The 15,559-nt window shown below is 37.2% G+C and overlaps 2 protein-coding genes and 1 long non-coding RNA gene across 4 annotated transcripts in view; all 3 read left to right on the top strand.

Annotated features, from left to right (window-relative positions):
- LOC120431074 (DNA repair and recombination protein RAD54-like) overlaps positions 1-2,054 on the top strand; it is a 30,129-nt gene extending 28,075 nt beyond the window's left edge. For both annotated transcript variants that reach the window (XM_039596228.2, XM_039596229.2), the window contains exon 4: positions 12-2,054. In XM_039596228.2, the coding sequence (XP_039452162.1) occupies positions 12-1,367 (1,356 nt within the window). In that variant the 3' untranslated portion in view covers positions 1,368-2,054. The remainder of the gene's footprint in view (positions 1-11) is intronic.
- The window catches only part of LOC128093157 (uncharacterized), a 71,358-nt gene that overhangs the window by 49,681 nt on the left and 6,118 nt on the right, over positions 1-15,559 (top strand). The window lies entirely within an intron of this gene.
- Positions 5,489-7,280, top strand: LOC120431072 (protein ABHD13-like). Its single transcript, XM_039596226.2, has 2 exons — positions 5,489-5,974; positions 6,036-7,280. The coding sequence occupies exons 1-2, from the start codon at positions 5,821-5,823 to the stop codon at positions 6,800-6,802; spliced, it is 921 nt and encodes a 306-aa protein (XP_039452160.1). The 5' UTR covers positions 5,489-5,820; the 3' UTR covers positions 6,803-7,280.

Here is a 15,559-nt window from a genome sequence, read left to right as displayed (position 1 = left end):
TCCTTCCGCAGGAATTCCGCCGCCAGTTCGAGAATCCCATCCTCCGCGGCCAGGACGCCAACTCGACGGAATCGGAGCGAGAAAAGGCCACCGAACGACTTCAGGAGCTGTCCGCGCTCGTAAATCGCTGTATGATCCGACGAACGAGCTCGCTACTCACCAAATACCTGCCGATCAAGTTCGAAATGGTCGTCTGCGTGAAAATGACCGACGTCCAGACGGAACTGTACAAGAGCTTCCTCCAGTCGGACTCGATCCGGCGCTCGGTGCTGGAAAAGTCCGAGGTGAAGGCCAGTTTGACGGCGCTGTCGAACATTACGGCGCTGAAGAAGCTGTGCAACCATCCGGATTTGGTGTACGAAAAGATTAAGGAGCACGCGGAAGGGTTCGAGGAGGCGTACAAGATCCTGCCGGCGAATTACAGCGCGAAGGAGGTGCGGCCGGAGTTTGGCGGGAAGTTGATGGTGCTGGATTGTATGCTGGCGAGCATCAAGATGAACACGAACGACAAGATTGTGCTGGTGTCGAACTACACGCAGACGTTGGATCTGTTTGAGAAGTTGTGCCGGAAGCGGGGTTACGGGTACGTCCGGTTGGACGGAACGATGACGATCAAGAAGCGCGGGAAGGTCGTGGACGAGTTCAACAAGCCGGACTCGAAGGAGTTTATCTTCATGCTGAGCTCGAAGGCCGGAGGTTGCGGGTTGAATCTGATCGGGGCGAACCGGTTGGTGATGTTCGATCCGGACTGGAATCCGGCCAACGACGAGCAAGCGATGGCGCGGGTTTGGCGCGATGGCCAGAAGAAGCCGTGCTTCATCTATCGGCTGCTGGCGACCGGCTCGATCGAGGAGAAGATCTTCCAGCGGCAAACGCACAAGAAGGCACTCTCGAACACGGTCGTGGACAACGACGAAGACGGCCAGCGGCACTTTACCCAGGACGACCTGAAGGATCTGTTCCGGCTGGACGAAGCGACCATCTCGGACACGCACTCGATCTTCAAGTGCAAACGGTGCGTCAACGCGATCCAGGTCAAGCTGCCCCCGGAGGACAGTGACTGCACCTCGGATCTTGCCCACTGGTATCACTGCGCCAACAACAAGGGCATCCCGGACGATATCCTGTCCAAGTCGTGGGACATTACCAAGTGCGTGTCGTTTGTGTTTCATCACCGGTCGAACAGCGCCGTCGTCGAGCAGCAAATTGCCGAGCAGAAGCGGCTGGACGCGGCGAAGGGTGGGAAGAAGAAGGAGGAGGAGGACGACGAGGAAGACGTCGTAGAAGCGAGCGATGAGGACAAGGAGAACGACGACGATGATGGGTCCGAGCCGGATGACGGAAAAGACGAGGATTTCGTACTGTAAGAGAGAGAGAGGGAGAGTTGTTATTTGTTGGCGTTTGGCGAAATAAACATTTATTAAACAATAATTAAATGTCAGTCTCTTCAGTGCTGACTCCGATACATTCCAGCAGCAAGAGACGAAATCTACCGAAGCGTCCGTAATATCACACCCACTAAGGGTCAAATATTTCAGGTTTGGATTCTGGCTTATAACGGACACAATTTCGTCGGTGATGCAACCCATTCGCTCGAAAACAATAATTGTCTGCAGCTGGTGACATTGAAGGATGAACTGGACGAGTCAATGGCTCGGGAATTCTTCGTACTCATGAAATTCTTTTAAATTCAAATTTTACTGCCGTTCAGGAATGCTCACGTACTTGGTTCGTAGTTTACTCGTTCTAGTGATTTCGAATTTTTCAATGAATTTTTTTTTAGTTTTAAATTAGGATTAGTTGTTAAAATGTTTTTTTTCTTTTTTACTCAAATGTATTCGATTCAATGCAATATTTAATGTAAAACAATTTGAAGTAAATAAAATAAATGTGATCAGTTAATAATAAAACGAAAAATACAACAAAGATGAAGAGCATTAGGCCATACCACTTAGCATGTAATAGAAATGTAATTATTTTAAGAAAGTTATATTATAAAGACATATTTAATAAAAACAAAATGTTGACGTCCAACGAGGGGACGTCCAACCAGGGATGCCAGATACACAGATTTGTCTGTGTTTCACAGACTTTTGAGCTTGTGTCAGACATTTTTTGAGGCGCACAGACTTTTAAAAAACTTCATTAAATTAAATTTTGTAATCTTTTTTGTCGAAATTTATTTTGTTAGACTTCGAATGCTTAAAAACGCGATTTCTGATGTATTTCAATGAATGTGAATTGATATATTTGAATTTTAGACAAATGCACAGACATACACAGACTTTTTTACAGACATTTTTAAAAACCAAGTGGCATCCCTGCGTCCAACCCACACTGAAAGAAATCAACATAGTAAAATCAAATGCTTTTTCACGTGAGCTACTCCAAAAAGCAACACGATAATTTCACATGCTTTTCCCTTGACTCTCACATGCTTTTAATGTGAGATGAATGTGGAAATCACTCAGCACCAGCTGATCGCTGGCCAAAAACAAATTCATTCTCATTTCGCATGGTGTTCACGTGAGATGCAAATGAATTGCACATCGATTCGCCCCAATCGACTTATCCTTTGATTTTGAAGTGAAAGTCACGTGAGATTCAAATGAATTGAATTTGATTTGCCTCAATCGACATTTCCTTTGGTTTTGAAGTGAGAAGTCACGTTAGAATCATATGTTTATGTTTAGCCAGTGATTTCATAAAGTAAGATGGCGAGAAAGCAAATGCTCATTGTTTGAGCTCTAATTTAAAAAATGGAAAAGAAAATGGAAAAATTATGGTAGGTACTAATTTACTTTTATTTATGGAAACGGTAATCAATAAAATACATATTTCATCACTTTTCCAGGGAATAGAGTTCCGGAATTAAATTTCTTAGGAAAAATACGGCCAGCCGAGGAAAAAAGGCGTTCTGGGACAAGTTCTGGGAGCAGTTGCCGCCAGTGCTGATTCCCGCGATGGCCACAAAGTACACAACCATCCTGGCGTGGTCGGAAGGAGCTGCTACTCCTATGCGGATTGATGCTTTTTAACATTTACAAAAAATGGCCAAGATCCGCACCATCGTCATCGTCTTTAAAAATGGAAGAAAACAAAGAAGACCAGTGACGTGATTTTTTTTTGTTTTATTATATGACATTATTGAGCTAAAGGGTGTAAAAATATAAATTTAAAAAAGCAATAAATATATTTTATTACGACCAAAAAATCACATGAAATCGAATGTAATTTCATTTAACAATCACAAGAACATCATTTCAATTTCAAGTGTGTCGCCACGTTAAGTTCACGTGTTTTTCTATTGAATTTACCGCGTCGCGCGATGAGAATTTTCGAAGTGATTTGCACATGACATTCACATGCCATGTCGTATGGGGCAGATTCACGTGTGAAACATGTGATATTGCTGTGCGCCTTTCTTTCAGTGCAGTCACGAAATATTCTAGCAGAGCTGTTTCTGTCAGAATCCTGCTAGAACGGTGGAACAAACCTGCTAGAATGCTGTAAGAATATCCAGCTCTGTAAGAAACCTGCTAGAATCCTGCTAGAACGTCGCGACTGGGAAGCATCTAGCCATTTTTCACATTTTCCGACTCAGTTTTCTCTGAGCACTGAAATATTTTGTTCTGTCATATTTTTTCAAACAACCATCAGATGAAGTTAATTTTTATGAAAATGAGTGATTCACTCACAGATTACGACATTTATGGGGATTGAAGCGGCGGGCGAAGCAGCAATGGATGGCCTGCTTCCGGAAACCCGAAGGCGCTTCTTCCGAAGGAAGCATGGCCTGAGCAGTACATTGGGCACTTTTTCCGACGTACCTACTCTTGCTTCGCTACTTGCAGATTTCTATACAAACAACTTTTTTTTATGTTTTTAGTGATTATTGCTTGCGTGTTTCCTCTAAAACTGATTTCCATTTGATATCCGATGAAAATGATTTTTAGAATCAAATACTAAATCAACTAATTTCCCATATCCAGGTTTTTAAGCGAAGATGGCGTTCGAATGGTGAACGTCCGAAATGTCAAAATCGCGCAGTAGCATCAACATTAGAAAAAAATGTGGATGTTTTTCGTAATGTTGGTATCACTGCGTGATTTTGACATTTCGGGCGTTCATCATTCTAACGCCCTTTTCGTTTAAAAATCTGGATACATAGTAAATACTATTTGCTATTTAAAACGTTTGTTTTGACAGTGTGGGTAAGCGCCGTTTAAAAAGTGACAGTTCGTCACTTTTTAGTTTGAATTTGAACAACCAACGGGGTACAAACTAAAAAAGCGTCAAACGAAAAAGTGACCAACCACCGGGAGTTGAGTGTACCTCCGTTTGACTATTGGGTTCTAAAATAAAGCTTACATTGCTGATATTATAGATTACAGTGATAGAGCTTATTTTTCTGAGTACAATGACCCTTTAAACGACCGCAAAGGATTCAAAATGGATTTTTAATTCAATTTTGAAAAATTTACTTCACGACCCTTCTTGACAGAAAAGGTCCTGCTTGACAGTTCGTTTCAAGGGGACCATAGTTGATCCATCGAAAAAATGTTGTATTGTTAATGTTTTTTTTTTGCGTTAAAATAAAAGAAAAAGTGATCAGAAATGGTTTTTAATCTTGTTTTTTTTTTACCGTTGTACATAAAAATTTACATAGGGTTTTAGTCAAGGGGTTGGAAACTCTTAAGGCTAGTATGCAGATCGGAAGGAAAGGGGTCAAGAAACAGCTTTACGAACAGCAGAACTAAGGAAAGGGAGCGATTTCTTGGGGCTTTTCTTCACCCTCTCTGACTTACTTGCGCTGCCGCTGTTGCCCATTTGATTTTTTTCTTGACCGGTTCCTTCCGAAGTGGGTATACCGCTTTAGAGCTATAATTATTTTGTTAACCAGTATATCAAAATATATGTTAGTACACTCAACCCCCGGTGGTTGGTCACTTTTTCGTTTGACACTTTTTTAGTTTGTACCCCGTTGGTTGGTCAAAGTCAAACTAAAAAGTGACGAACTGTCACTTTTTACACGGGACTCACACATACTATCAAACAAAACGTTTGGTAGTAAGTGTGAGCTCTGTGTAAAGAGGGTGTCAAACTAAAAAGTGACCCCGTTCGTTTGACAACAGTTGGTGTCAAACCATCGGGGTTTCAGTGTATACTTATTATTTTCTTTACATATCGCCAGTATACTAACCAATATACTGAGAGTATCTTAATATACTAACAGATTATTTCTTTTCGGTTAGTATACTAACAAGTATACTGGAATATCTTTAGTATACTCAATATTCTTAAGTAATATTAGAGTTTCCAGCCCCTTGGTTTTAGTACCCAATTCTCGTGCTTCGATTGGTACTTTTGGTTTGATTATTATAATAATCTCCAGGTTCTCTAGTACATAGTCCTACGTCAAATCAAATTGAATACTCGGTGAACGTACCCCATCTGGCTGTCAAAATTACTGACGTCATCGCAAATCAGAAAATCAAAACAAACACACAAGGCAAGCAAAAGCAGTGATGCAGTCGTGTTGTAAATTTTGAAGAAAAAGTTCAAAATTCTGTGATTTTGTTTAATCATTCTTGATTATGTCCAAAGATTAGTGTTAGTTGCGTGTTTTAGTGTTACTTCCGAATGGCAATACAAGTGTTACGGTCCAAATTCGTTCCAACCCGCCAAACCAATCGATTCGCAGCGTTCGGCTTTGTTTTGATTTGATTCCGTAAAAAAAATAATCCCCAAGTTTCCCTGACTTGAGCCATATTTGGATTAGCTGTGGGATTGAGTCGGTGAATCACACAATCCGACGAGATGCCATTTCGGGACTGGAAAATCGTTCGGGTTTTGGCCGGAATCGCGATGCGAATCTGGGCCGCGTCCGGAGCTGCCCTGCTGGCCGCCTTCGTCATGTACATCGTGTACGGCGGCTTCTTTGCCTTTCTGCTGCTTCTGTTTGCCGTTTCCGGTAAGCTTCGCGGGTGCTTTGAATCTCTTTGTCCTGTATAAAACGATTCTGTTTCTTTTAGGAATTTTGTACCACGCGCAGGACAATCTGCTGTACCATCCGGATTTGCCGGCCAACTCGCGGATATTCGTGCCGGTTCCGTCGATGCACGGGCTGCCGTACGAAACGCTGCACCTGAAGACCCGCGAGGGCGTCTCGCTGCACGCTTTCTGGATTCGCCATCCGGGTGACAAGGGTCGGTACGTTCCGACGATCGTGTATTTTCACGGCAACGCCGGAAACATGGGCCATCGGTTGCAGAATGCCGGCGGGTTCTTCCACACGCTTCAGTGCAACGTGCTGATGGTGGAGTACCGTGGGTACGGCCTGTCCGACGGAGCGCCCAGCGAGCGGGGCTTCTTCCTGGACGCGAAAACCATTCTCGATCATCTGTTCAGCCGGCACGACCTGGACCACAGCCAAATCGTGGTGTTTGGTCGTTCGCTGGGTGGTGCCGTGGCCATCGATCTCGCCGCGGACGCCGTGTACGGTTCCAAGCTGATGGGCCTAATCGTGGAGAACACTTTCACGAGCATTCCGGACATGGCCGTGGAGTTGATTCATCCGTGCGTCCAGTATCTGCCGCTGTGCTGCTACCGGAACAAATTTCTGTCCGTGCACAAGATCCAGTTTGTGTCGGCACCGACGCTGTTCGTTTCCGGCCTGGCCGACACCCTAGTGCCTCCGAAGATGATGACGATGCTGCACACGCGCTGCGGAAGTACCCGGAAGAACATGCTGCAGATTGTGGGCGGATCGCACAACGACACGTGGGCCATCAGCGGGTGAGTGGGATTGATGGAAATTTGTTCAATGATTTACGTCTGTTTGTCTGTGATTTTTGAGTGGTTTTGACAACTGAAGAGCAATATCATAAAAAAGCTCTATCATAAAATCAAATTCATTATGCCGCGACATAGACGGAGCGTTGAATAACATAGTTAGATGCACTCTAGGTACTTGACTTTCCCGTCGTCGGTGTTAGGGAAGCGTCAATTCTCTGCATTTTGAAAACATTCGATAGGTTATAAAAGAGGTTTGGATTGTCACACAATTCACACACTTTGAACGCCTAGAACCGTGTAGGAACAGAGACTACCAGTCCAGTGGTTCTCAACCTTACTTCCATTTCCCCTTGGCTGGTCGATTACTGGTTGACTGGTCTCCTCTACCGGATGTTGTTCTGGACGACCAGCGGACGTTGCAGGTTTCGCACGGGCAGAGGCGATTACAGAAAAAATAAGGATCTCTTGTTTTGTATTCGGTATCCAGCAAAACCTCACCGAAATTCTCAATGTTCAAATTAAAAAGGAAATTCTAAAACATTAAAATTAAAAGCGATATTTTCAAAGCGATGTTTTCGTTTTTCTAACTGAAAAAAAAACTTTGAAAGCAAAAAAACATGGATAATTGAAACAATAAATAAAAACGATGTAAACGATAAGAATCTAGGAAAGTTCTAAAATCTTGATAGAACTCAATGTATCCTGTTAAATAAACTTACGAAATCACGAAAAAATGAAGCCTACTTTTAGGCGATTTAAGGAGCACACGGGAAACAAATTGATTGTAGCCGGATGAATGTCTTATGTCACAAAAGTTTTTGCATAAACATTGGACAGATATGCACAAATGGACAGGGCAAAAGAAACCGAAAAGCTACGATATCTATCTCGAGCCACAAAATATATGCGCCAGTATTCGAAGCTCAACTTGACAACTTGTCGACTTGGCGACGAAGTGTCGAAAATCGATGCAGTGTGTTTTTTTTTGCGATTTTCCGTTGAAAAATCATGCTGAATTGTAGGGGAAATATACCCTTTCTAATCAAACACCTATCTTCGCCATATGGAGAGTTTGATGCTCGATTAAAGTTCCAAAAATACTATTTGGGCTATAAACTTGCCAGCAACAGCACCGCCTCGAGTAAGCACGCAAATTTATGCAACATACTGGCCAAAAAGATCAAATTTAATGCACTTTTGATCATAATTTCTATTTTGCGAGAACATTTCTCATCATTTTGGTGGCACACACATCCACACGCAAGATCAGAGGTTTACTGCTAAACGAAAGTCGCCATCAACATCTTTTCTCTTGCGCTAACGACTTCAAAGCGCTTAAGATATAAAATTGCTTCCAACTACCGGCAACATGTTCTTTTGACCATTAGTTAGTCACTCACTTGAAAAATAATCCCGAAAAATGTAAATAATTAGCAAGCACCATCAAAAAAACAAACGCGCTGAGTCTTCTGACGTTTGAATTTTTGAATACCCATTCCAATCGAAGGCTGAAGAAAACCGAGCGAGAAGCGAAGGCAAATAAAGAACAAAGGGTGGCCACCAACACCACCAACATGCTGGTGCAGCGCCTGTTGGAGTGAGCAAGTGCTGCCAGGAAACTTTCGCTATAAATGCTACTTTTCGTAAGTGTTCGCTTAAAATTTCATCAATTTTGGCAGCACTAAGCAGAGCCAAAAGAGCGCTGGAAGAGAAAAAGAACTAAGCTGAAAATAGAAAAATGGGCGTGGCCCAATGCACTCGACTGATTAGAATGCATTTTTGATTTTTTTTTTAATGATTGTAAAAGGAATAGCATAATTTTTAATAAAAGTGAAAATAAACAGAATTGTTCACAGAAAGTTGCTCTACTCGTTGGTGTACTTGGTTTTTGTGAATTTCAAGGAACAATCCAGATTATCCAGCATCATTCAAACACGACCTAATATTTACGAAGATGAAAATGGCGTCCAGCCATAAAGTAAAACCTATACCTTTCTTTAGTAAGAAAGGCAAAAAGTAAATCGTTCTAAAAATTGATGGGCATTACCGATAGATGTCAAATTTGTTTCAGATGCTCAGTCATGGTCTGTACTATGAATGTAGAAAGAAATTTCGGTTAAAATTAGAAACGAAAAATGTTGGCGAAGGTCACCAGGTTTGGGCTTTTTTCCCTTTTTTAGGGATTTTTTTTTCTTATGACAGGTTAATCAAATGGCTCTAACTCCAGAACCAAATTATGAATCTTGATGAAAATTTGGGAGGATTTAAGTACGTAAAATGAAATTTTAGAGATAAATAAAAGATATGAAAATGAAAAATTTTGACCATATTTTCAAACTGTGTAATTCGTTGAAAAGTCTTGACACATCCAAAAACAGATTGATATTTCTAAATTCGACCTCAAAAAGGTTCGGGTTCAGCACACCAGCTTTCAAATGCATTTGGAATAATCAAAAATGAAAATAGGGGAGCCGAGGACTTCGCGACACAAAATTTTACCACACACGGACATCACTCGAACTCCATGGATTTTTCTCTCTCAAAATTCGAGGATTGGAGATAGACGAGTTCTGTCAAGGTGAATCAATAGAGCGTCAAAAATCGAAGCTGTATGATTTTTTTTAGCGATTTTTCCGATGAAAATTCATGCTGAATTGTAATATTTACGAAGATGGAAATGATGTCCAGCCATATAGTAAATCCTATACCTTTCTTTAGTAAGAAAGGCAAAAACACACAAAAATATGTTGATTCCGTTAAAATCGAAAATTAATAAAACCGACTTACAGTTGAGCATAAACCCAACCAATTACACTTTTCTGAAGTGATTTGTATTCTCAATGGGCCCAAAAAATAATTTCAGATAGAATTCATCAAACTATAATTTAATATCAAAAACATTGCAGTTTTTGGAAAAGAGGGTGTGCAATTTTATCAGAATATCTCCCAAATTTCTAATAAAACCTTTACATCTTTTTTCCCTTATTTCCAATCACTTTGCTTGCTTCAGGAATAATGTCCCTGCATTTTTTCCCTTAAGAAATGATATGATCTGAACCATTCGTTAAGTCCATGAGCAACTCTCTACAAAATCGGCCGATTTCGACCATTTTTATTTTTTGTATTTTTTTATTTGACTTAAACTTTGTGGGGGCCTTCCCTATGACCAAATAAGCTATTTTGCGTCGTTGGTTCACCCATACAAGTCTCCATGCCATTTTGGCTGCTGTCCATACAAAAATGGTGTGTAAATATTCAAACAGCTGTAACTTTTGAGTGAATTTTCTGATCAATTTGGTGTCTTCGGCAAAGTTGTAGGTATTGTTGAGGACTTTTGAGAAAAAATAGGTACACGGAAAAAAAATTTTGCCGATTTTTTTATCAACTTTTTTTTTCACTAAAACTCAATTTCCCAAAATAAGTATTTTTTGATTTTCGAGATTTTTTGATATGTTTTAGGGGACAAAAATCCGCAACTTTTGAGCCATAGAGAAACATGGTCAAAAAATCTGCCGCCGAGTTATGATTTTTTGAAACAAACAGTGATTTTTAGAAAAAAATCGAAGTTTCATGCAAAAACAAGTTTGAAATTATTTTTTAATGCAAAATTGAATTTGCAATCGAAAAGTATTTTACAGATTTTTTTGATAAATAGCTCCGTTTTCAAGATATAGCCACCGAAAGTTTGATTTTAGCGAAATATTTGCAGTTTTTCAATTTTTAAAAATAGTGACCATGAGTGACCATTTCTAAAAATATTTTTTTTTTAGAAGTTCAGAAAATTTGCTATAAAATTGTCTAAGAGACATTGAAGATTGGACCTCGGGTTGCTGAGATAGAGCCGCTTTAAAAAAAGAAACACGAAAATTGAAGTTTTCTTAATCTCACCAAAATAACCCACCATTTTCTAATGACAATATCTCAGCAACCAATGGACCGATTATCAATGTTAATACATGAAACATTCGTGAAATTTTCCGATCTTTTCGAAAAAAATATTTTGAAAATTTTTAAATTAAGACTAACATTTTAAAATGGTCAAACATTGAATATTACGCTCATTTAAAATGCTAGTCTTGATTTAATTTTTTTCAAAATATTTTTTTCGAAGAGATTGGAAAATTTCACGAATGTTTCATATTTTAACATTGAAAATCGGACCATTAGCTGTTAGATTAGTTGTCGTCATTAGAAAATGGTGGAATGTTTTGTTGAGACTTAGAAAACTTCAATTTTCGTGTTTCTTTTTCTTAAAGCGGTTCTATCTCAGCAACCCGAGGTCCAATCTTCAATGTCTCTTAGACAATTTTATAGCAAATTTTCTGAACATTTCTAAAAAAATATTTTTAGAAACGGTCACTCATGGTCACTATTTTTAAAAATTGAAAAACTGCAAATATTTCACTAAAATGGATCTTTCGGTGGCTATATCTTGAAAACGGAACCCTTTGTCAAAAAGTACTTTTCGATTGCAAATTCAATTTTGCATTAAAAGTAATGTCAAATTTGTTTTTGTTTAAAATTTAGATTTTTTCCACAGATCACTATTTTTCAAAAATTCATAACTCGGCGGCAGATTTTTTGACCATGTTTCTGTATGGCTCAAAAGTTGCGGATTCTAAATTGAATTAGGTGAAATTCCATTCCATAGGAAAAAAGTTCAAAAGGGATTCATGCACAAACCACTTGGACACTTTTTTTGAAATCTCAACGCCCCCTCCCCTCACAAAACGGGCTTTTATGGCCTAAAATGTTGCTAAGGTAACAGCCATCACAACCTTTGACACTTATTTGATTTATTCTCTGACATTTTTGAATTTGATAATTCGTAAATTGATTGAAAATTGATAGAAAAATGGCTTTGTTTACAACTGGCTCATAGAACTTTTTAGAATCTAACCCGAGATTTTGAGGTTTTTAACGATTTGAAGTTTGGGACACATAAAAAAAATAGACGCAAAACTAGAAAACTATAGGGGAGTGTGGGGTGATTTGGACACCCTAAGGAAATTGCTCTGCCACGGGCTGTATGGATATTTTAAAGGAATGTGGATGACACCAGAGGATAATAGAGACCATATTTTATGGAAAAATGTCATTTATATCGATAAATTTTGATGAAAAACCCATTTTTATCGCAAAAATTTAAAGGTGTCCAAATTACCCCCACATTTTTGTGTGGGGGTAATATGAACAAACCTATGGGGTAATTTGGACATGCCTTGTGGGGTAATATGTACACCTTTTTTTGGGTAATTTGGACACACGTTGAAGAATAAGTTTAACATTTGATTTTTGAGCATGTTTTATATCGTTCAACCTTGTAATTGCTTTTTATTTTTAAGTTTTTTTTTGTTCACAATATTTCATAAAAGGTTTAAATAATGATGTTGTGATAGAATAATAATTCGTAGCCCTTTAAATTTGAATATTATTGTAAACCAGCATAAATAAATAAGAAATGAGCAATTCTCTACGAAATCGGTCTTTTTTCTTCAATTTTAATTTTTGTATTTTTTAATCCGGCTGAAACTTTTTTGGTGCCTTCGGTATGCCCAAAGAAGCCATTTTGCATCATTAGTTTGTCCATATAATTTTCCATACAAATTCGGCAGCTGTCCATACAAAAATGATGTATGAAAATTCAAAAATCTGTATCTTTTGAAGGAATTTTTTGATCGATTTGGTGTCTTCGGCAAAGTTGTAGGTATGGATACGGACTACACTGGAAAAAATAATACACGGTAAAAAAAAATTTGGTGATTTTTTTATTTAACTTTTTATCACTAAAACTTGATTTACAAAAAAACACTATTTTTAATTTTTTTTATTTTTTGATATGTTTTAGAAGACATAAAATGCCAACTTTTCAGAAATTTCCAGGTTGTGCAAAAAATCACTGACCGAGTTATGAATTTTTTAATCAATACTGATTTTTTCAAAAAATCGAAATTTTGGTCGTAAAAATTTTTCAACTTCATTTTTCGATGTAAAATCAAATTTGCAATCAAAAAGTACTTTACTAAAATTTTGATAAAGTGCACCGTTTTCAAGTTATAGCCATATTTAAGTGACTTTTTTGAAAATAGTCGCAGTTTTTCATTTTTTTAAATTAGTGCACATGTTTGCCCAGTTTTGAAAAAAATATTTTTGAAAAGCTGAGAAAATTCTCTATATTTTGCTTATTCGGACTATGTTGATACGACCTTTAGTTGCTGAGATATTGCAATGCAAAGGTTTAAAAACAGGAAAATTGATGTTTTCTAAGTTTCACCCAAACAACCCACCATTTTCTATCGTCAATATCTCAGCAACTAATGGTCCGATTTTCAATGTTAATATATGAAACAATTGTGAAATTTTCCGATCTTTTCGAAAAAAATATTTTTTGGAATTTTCAAATACGAAATCGGTCTTTTTTCTTCAATTTTAATTTTTGTATTTTTTAATCCGGCTGAAACTTTTTTGGTGCCTTCGGTATGCCCAAAGAAGCCATTTTGCATCATTAGTTTGTCCATATAATTTTCCATACAAATTCGGCAGCTGTCCATACAAAAATGATGTATGAAAATTCAAAAATCTGTATCTTTTGAAGGAATTTTTTGATCGATTTGGTGTCTTCGGCAAAGTTGTAGGTATGGATACGGACTACACTGGAAAAAATAATACACGGTAAAAAAAAATTTGGTGATTTTTTTATTTAACTTTTTATCACTAAAACTTGATTTACAAAAAAACACTATTTTTAATTTTTTTTATTTTTTGATATGTTTTAGAAGACATAAAATGCCAACTTTTCAGAAATTTCCAGGTTGTGCAAAAAATCACTGACCGAGTTATGAATTTTTTAATCAATACTGATTTTTTCAAAAAATCGAAATTTTGGTCGTAAAAATTTTTCAACTTCATTTTTCGATGTAAAATCAAATTTGCAATCAAAAAGTACTTTACTAAAATTTTGATAAAGTGCACCGTTTTCAAGTTATAGCCATATTTAAGTGACTTTTTTGAAAATAGTCGCAGTTTTTCATTTTTTTAAATTAGTGCACATGTTTGCCCAGTTTTGAAAAAAATATTTTTGAAAAGCTGAGAAAATTCTCTATATTTTGCTTATTCGGACTATGTTGATACGACCTTTAGTTGCTGAGATATTGCAATGCAAAGGTTTAAAAACAGGAAAATTGATGTTTTCTAAGTTTCACCCAAACAACCCACCATTTTCTATCGTCAATATCTCAGCAACTAATGGTCCGATTTTCAATGTTAATATATGAAACAATTGTGAAATTTTCCGATCTTTTCGAAAAAAATATTTTTGGAATTTTCAAATCAAGACAAACATTTTAAAAGGGCGTAATATTGAATGTTTGGCCTTTGTGAAATGTTAGTCTTGATTTGAAAATTCCAAAAATATTTTTTTCGAAGAGATCGGAAAATTTCACAAATGTTTCATATATTAACATTGAAAATCGGACCATTAGTTGCTGAGATATTGACGATAGAAAATGGTGGGTTGTTTGGGTGAAACTTAGAAAACATCAATTTTCCTGTTTTTAAACCTTTGCATTGCAATATCTCAGCAACTAAAGGTCGTATCAACAAAGTCCAAATAAGCAAAATATAGAGAATTTTCTCAGCTTTTCAAAAATATTTTTTTCAAAACTGGGCAAACATGTGCACTAATTTAAAAAAATGAAAAACTGCGACTATTTTCAAAAAAGTCACTTAAATATGGCTATAACTTGAAAACGGTGCACTTTATCAAAATTTCAGTAAAGTACTTTTTGATTGCAAATTTGATTTTACATCGAAAAATGAAGTTGAAAAATTTTTACGACCAAAATTTCGATTTTTTGAAAAAATCAGTATTGATTAAAAAATTCATAACTCGGTCAGTGATTTTTTGCACAACCTGGAAATTTCTGAAAAGTTGGCATTTTATGCCTTCTAAAACATATCAAAAAATAAAAAAAATTAAAAATAGTGTTTTTTTGTAAATCAAGTTTTAGTGATAAAAAGTTAAATAAAAAAATCACCAAATTTTTTTTACCGTGTATTATTTTTTTCCAGTGTAGTCCGTATCCATACCTACAACTTTGCCGAAGACACCAAATCGATCAAAAAATTCCTTCAAAAGATACAGATTTTTGAATTTTCATACATCATTTTTGTATGGACAGCTGCCGAATTTGTATGGAAAATTATATGGACAAACTAATGATGCAAAATGGCTTCTTTGGGCATACCGAAGGCACCAAAAAAGTTTCAGTCGGATTAAAAAATACAAAAAAAATCGAATGACCGAAATCCTAGAGAACTGCTCAAATGTCAAAGAAATTAATTTAAAAAAATATACATTAGAGTTTAGATGAACTTGAAATCAATCAATTGAAATCAATTTATCTAAATTACAAAAATAGAGGTTTGTGAAAGTTCTCATTGCTCACATTCCTTTTTGAGTGTTTTGACATTTTAAATCCCTCAAAATTTATCTGAATCGCTTTAAAAACTCGACCAACCATGAATGTTACTTTTTTGTTGCCTGGCAGGTAGACTTTCAGGTATGTCCAAATTACCCCACAAGCCATGTCCAAATTACCCCCATAGCATGTTCTAACAAAAATTGCAATTTTTGATTATGAGAATGAATAAAATACACAATATTTATACGTACATATCTCATCTATCTAAACAAAAATTGTCCACTTTTTGTCATATAATCCCTGCAAAACCTTATTTCCCAACCCTCAAATATTAGAAC

Source organism: Culex pipiens, chromosome 2 (genome assembly GCF_016801865.2).
Source record: "Culex pipiens pallens isolate TS chromosome 2, TS_CPP_V2, whole genome shotgun sequence".
NCBI classification, from domain to species: Eukaryota; Metazoa; Arthropoda; class Insecta; order Diptera; family Culicidae; genus Culex; species Culex pipiens.
The sequence above is the reverse complement of the archived record's forward strand: the minus strand, read 5'-3'. Positions and strand labels throughout refer to the sequence as shown.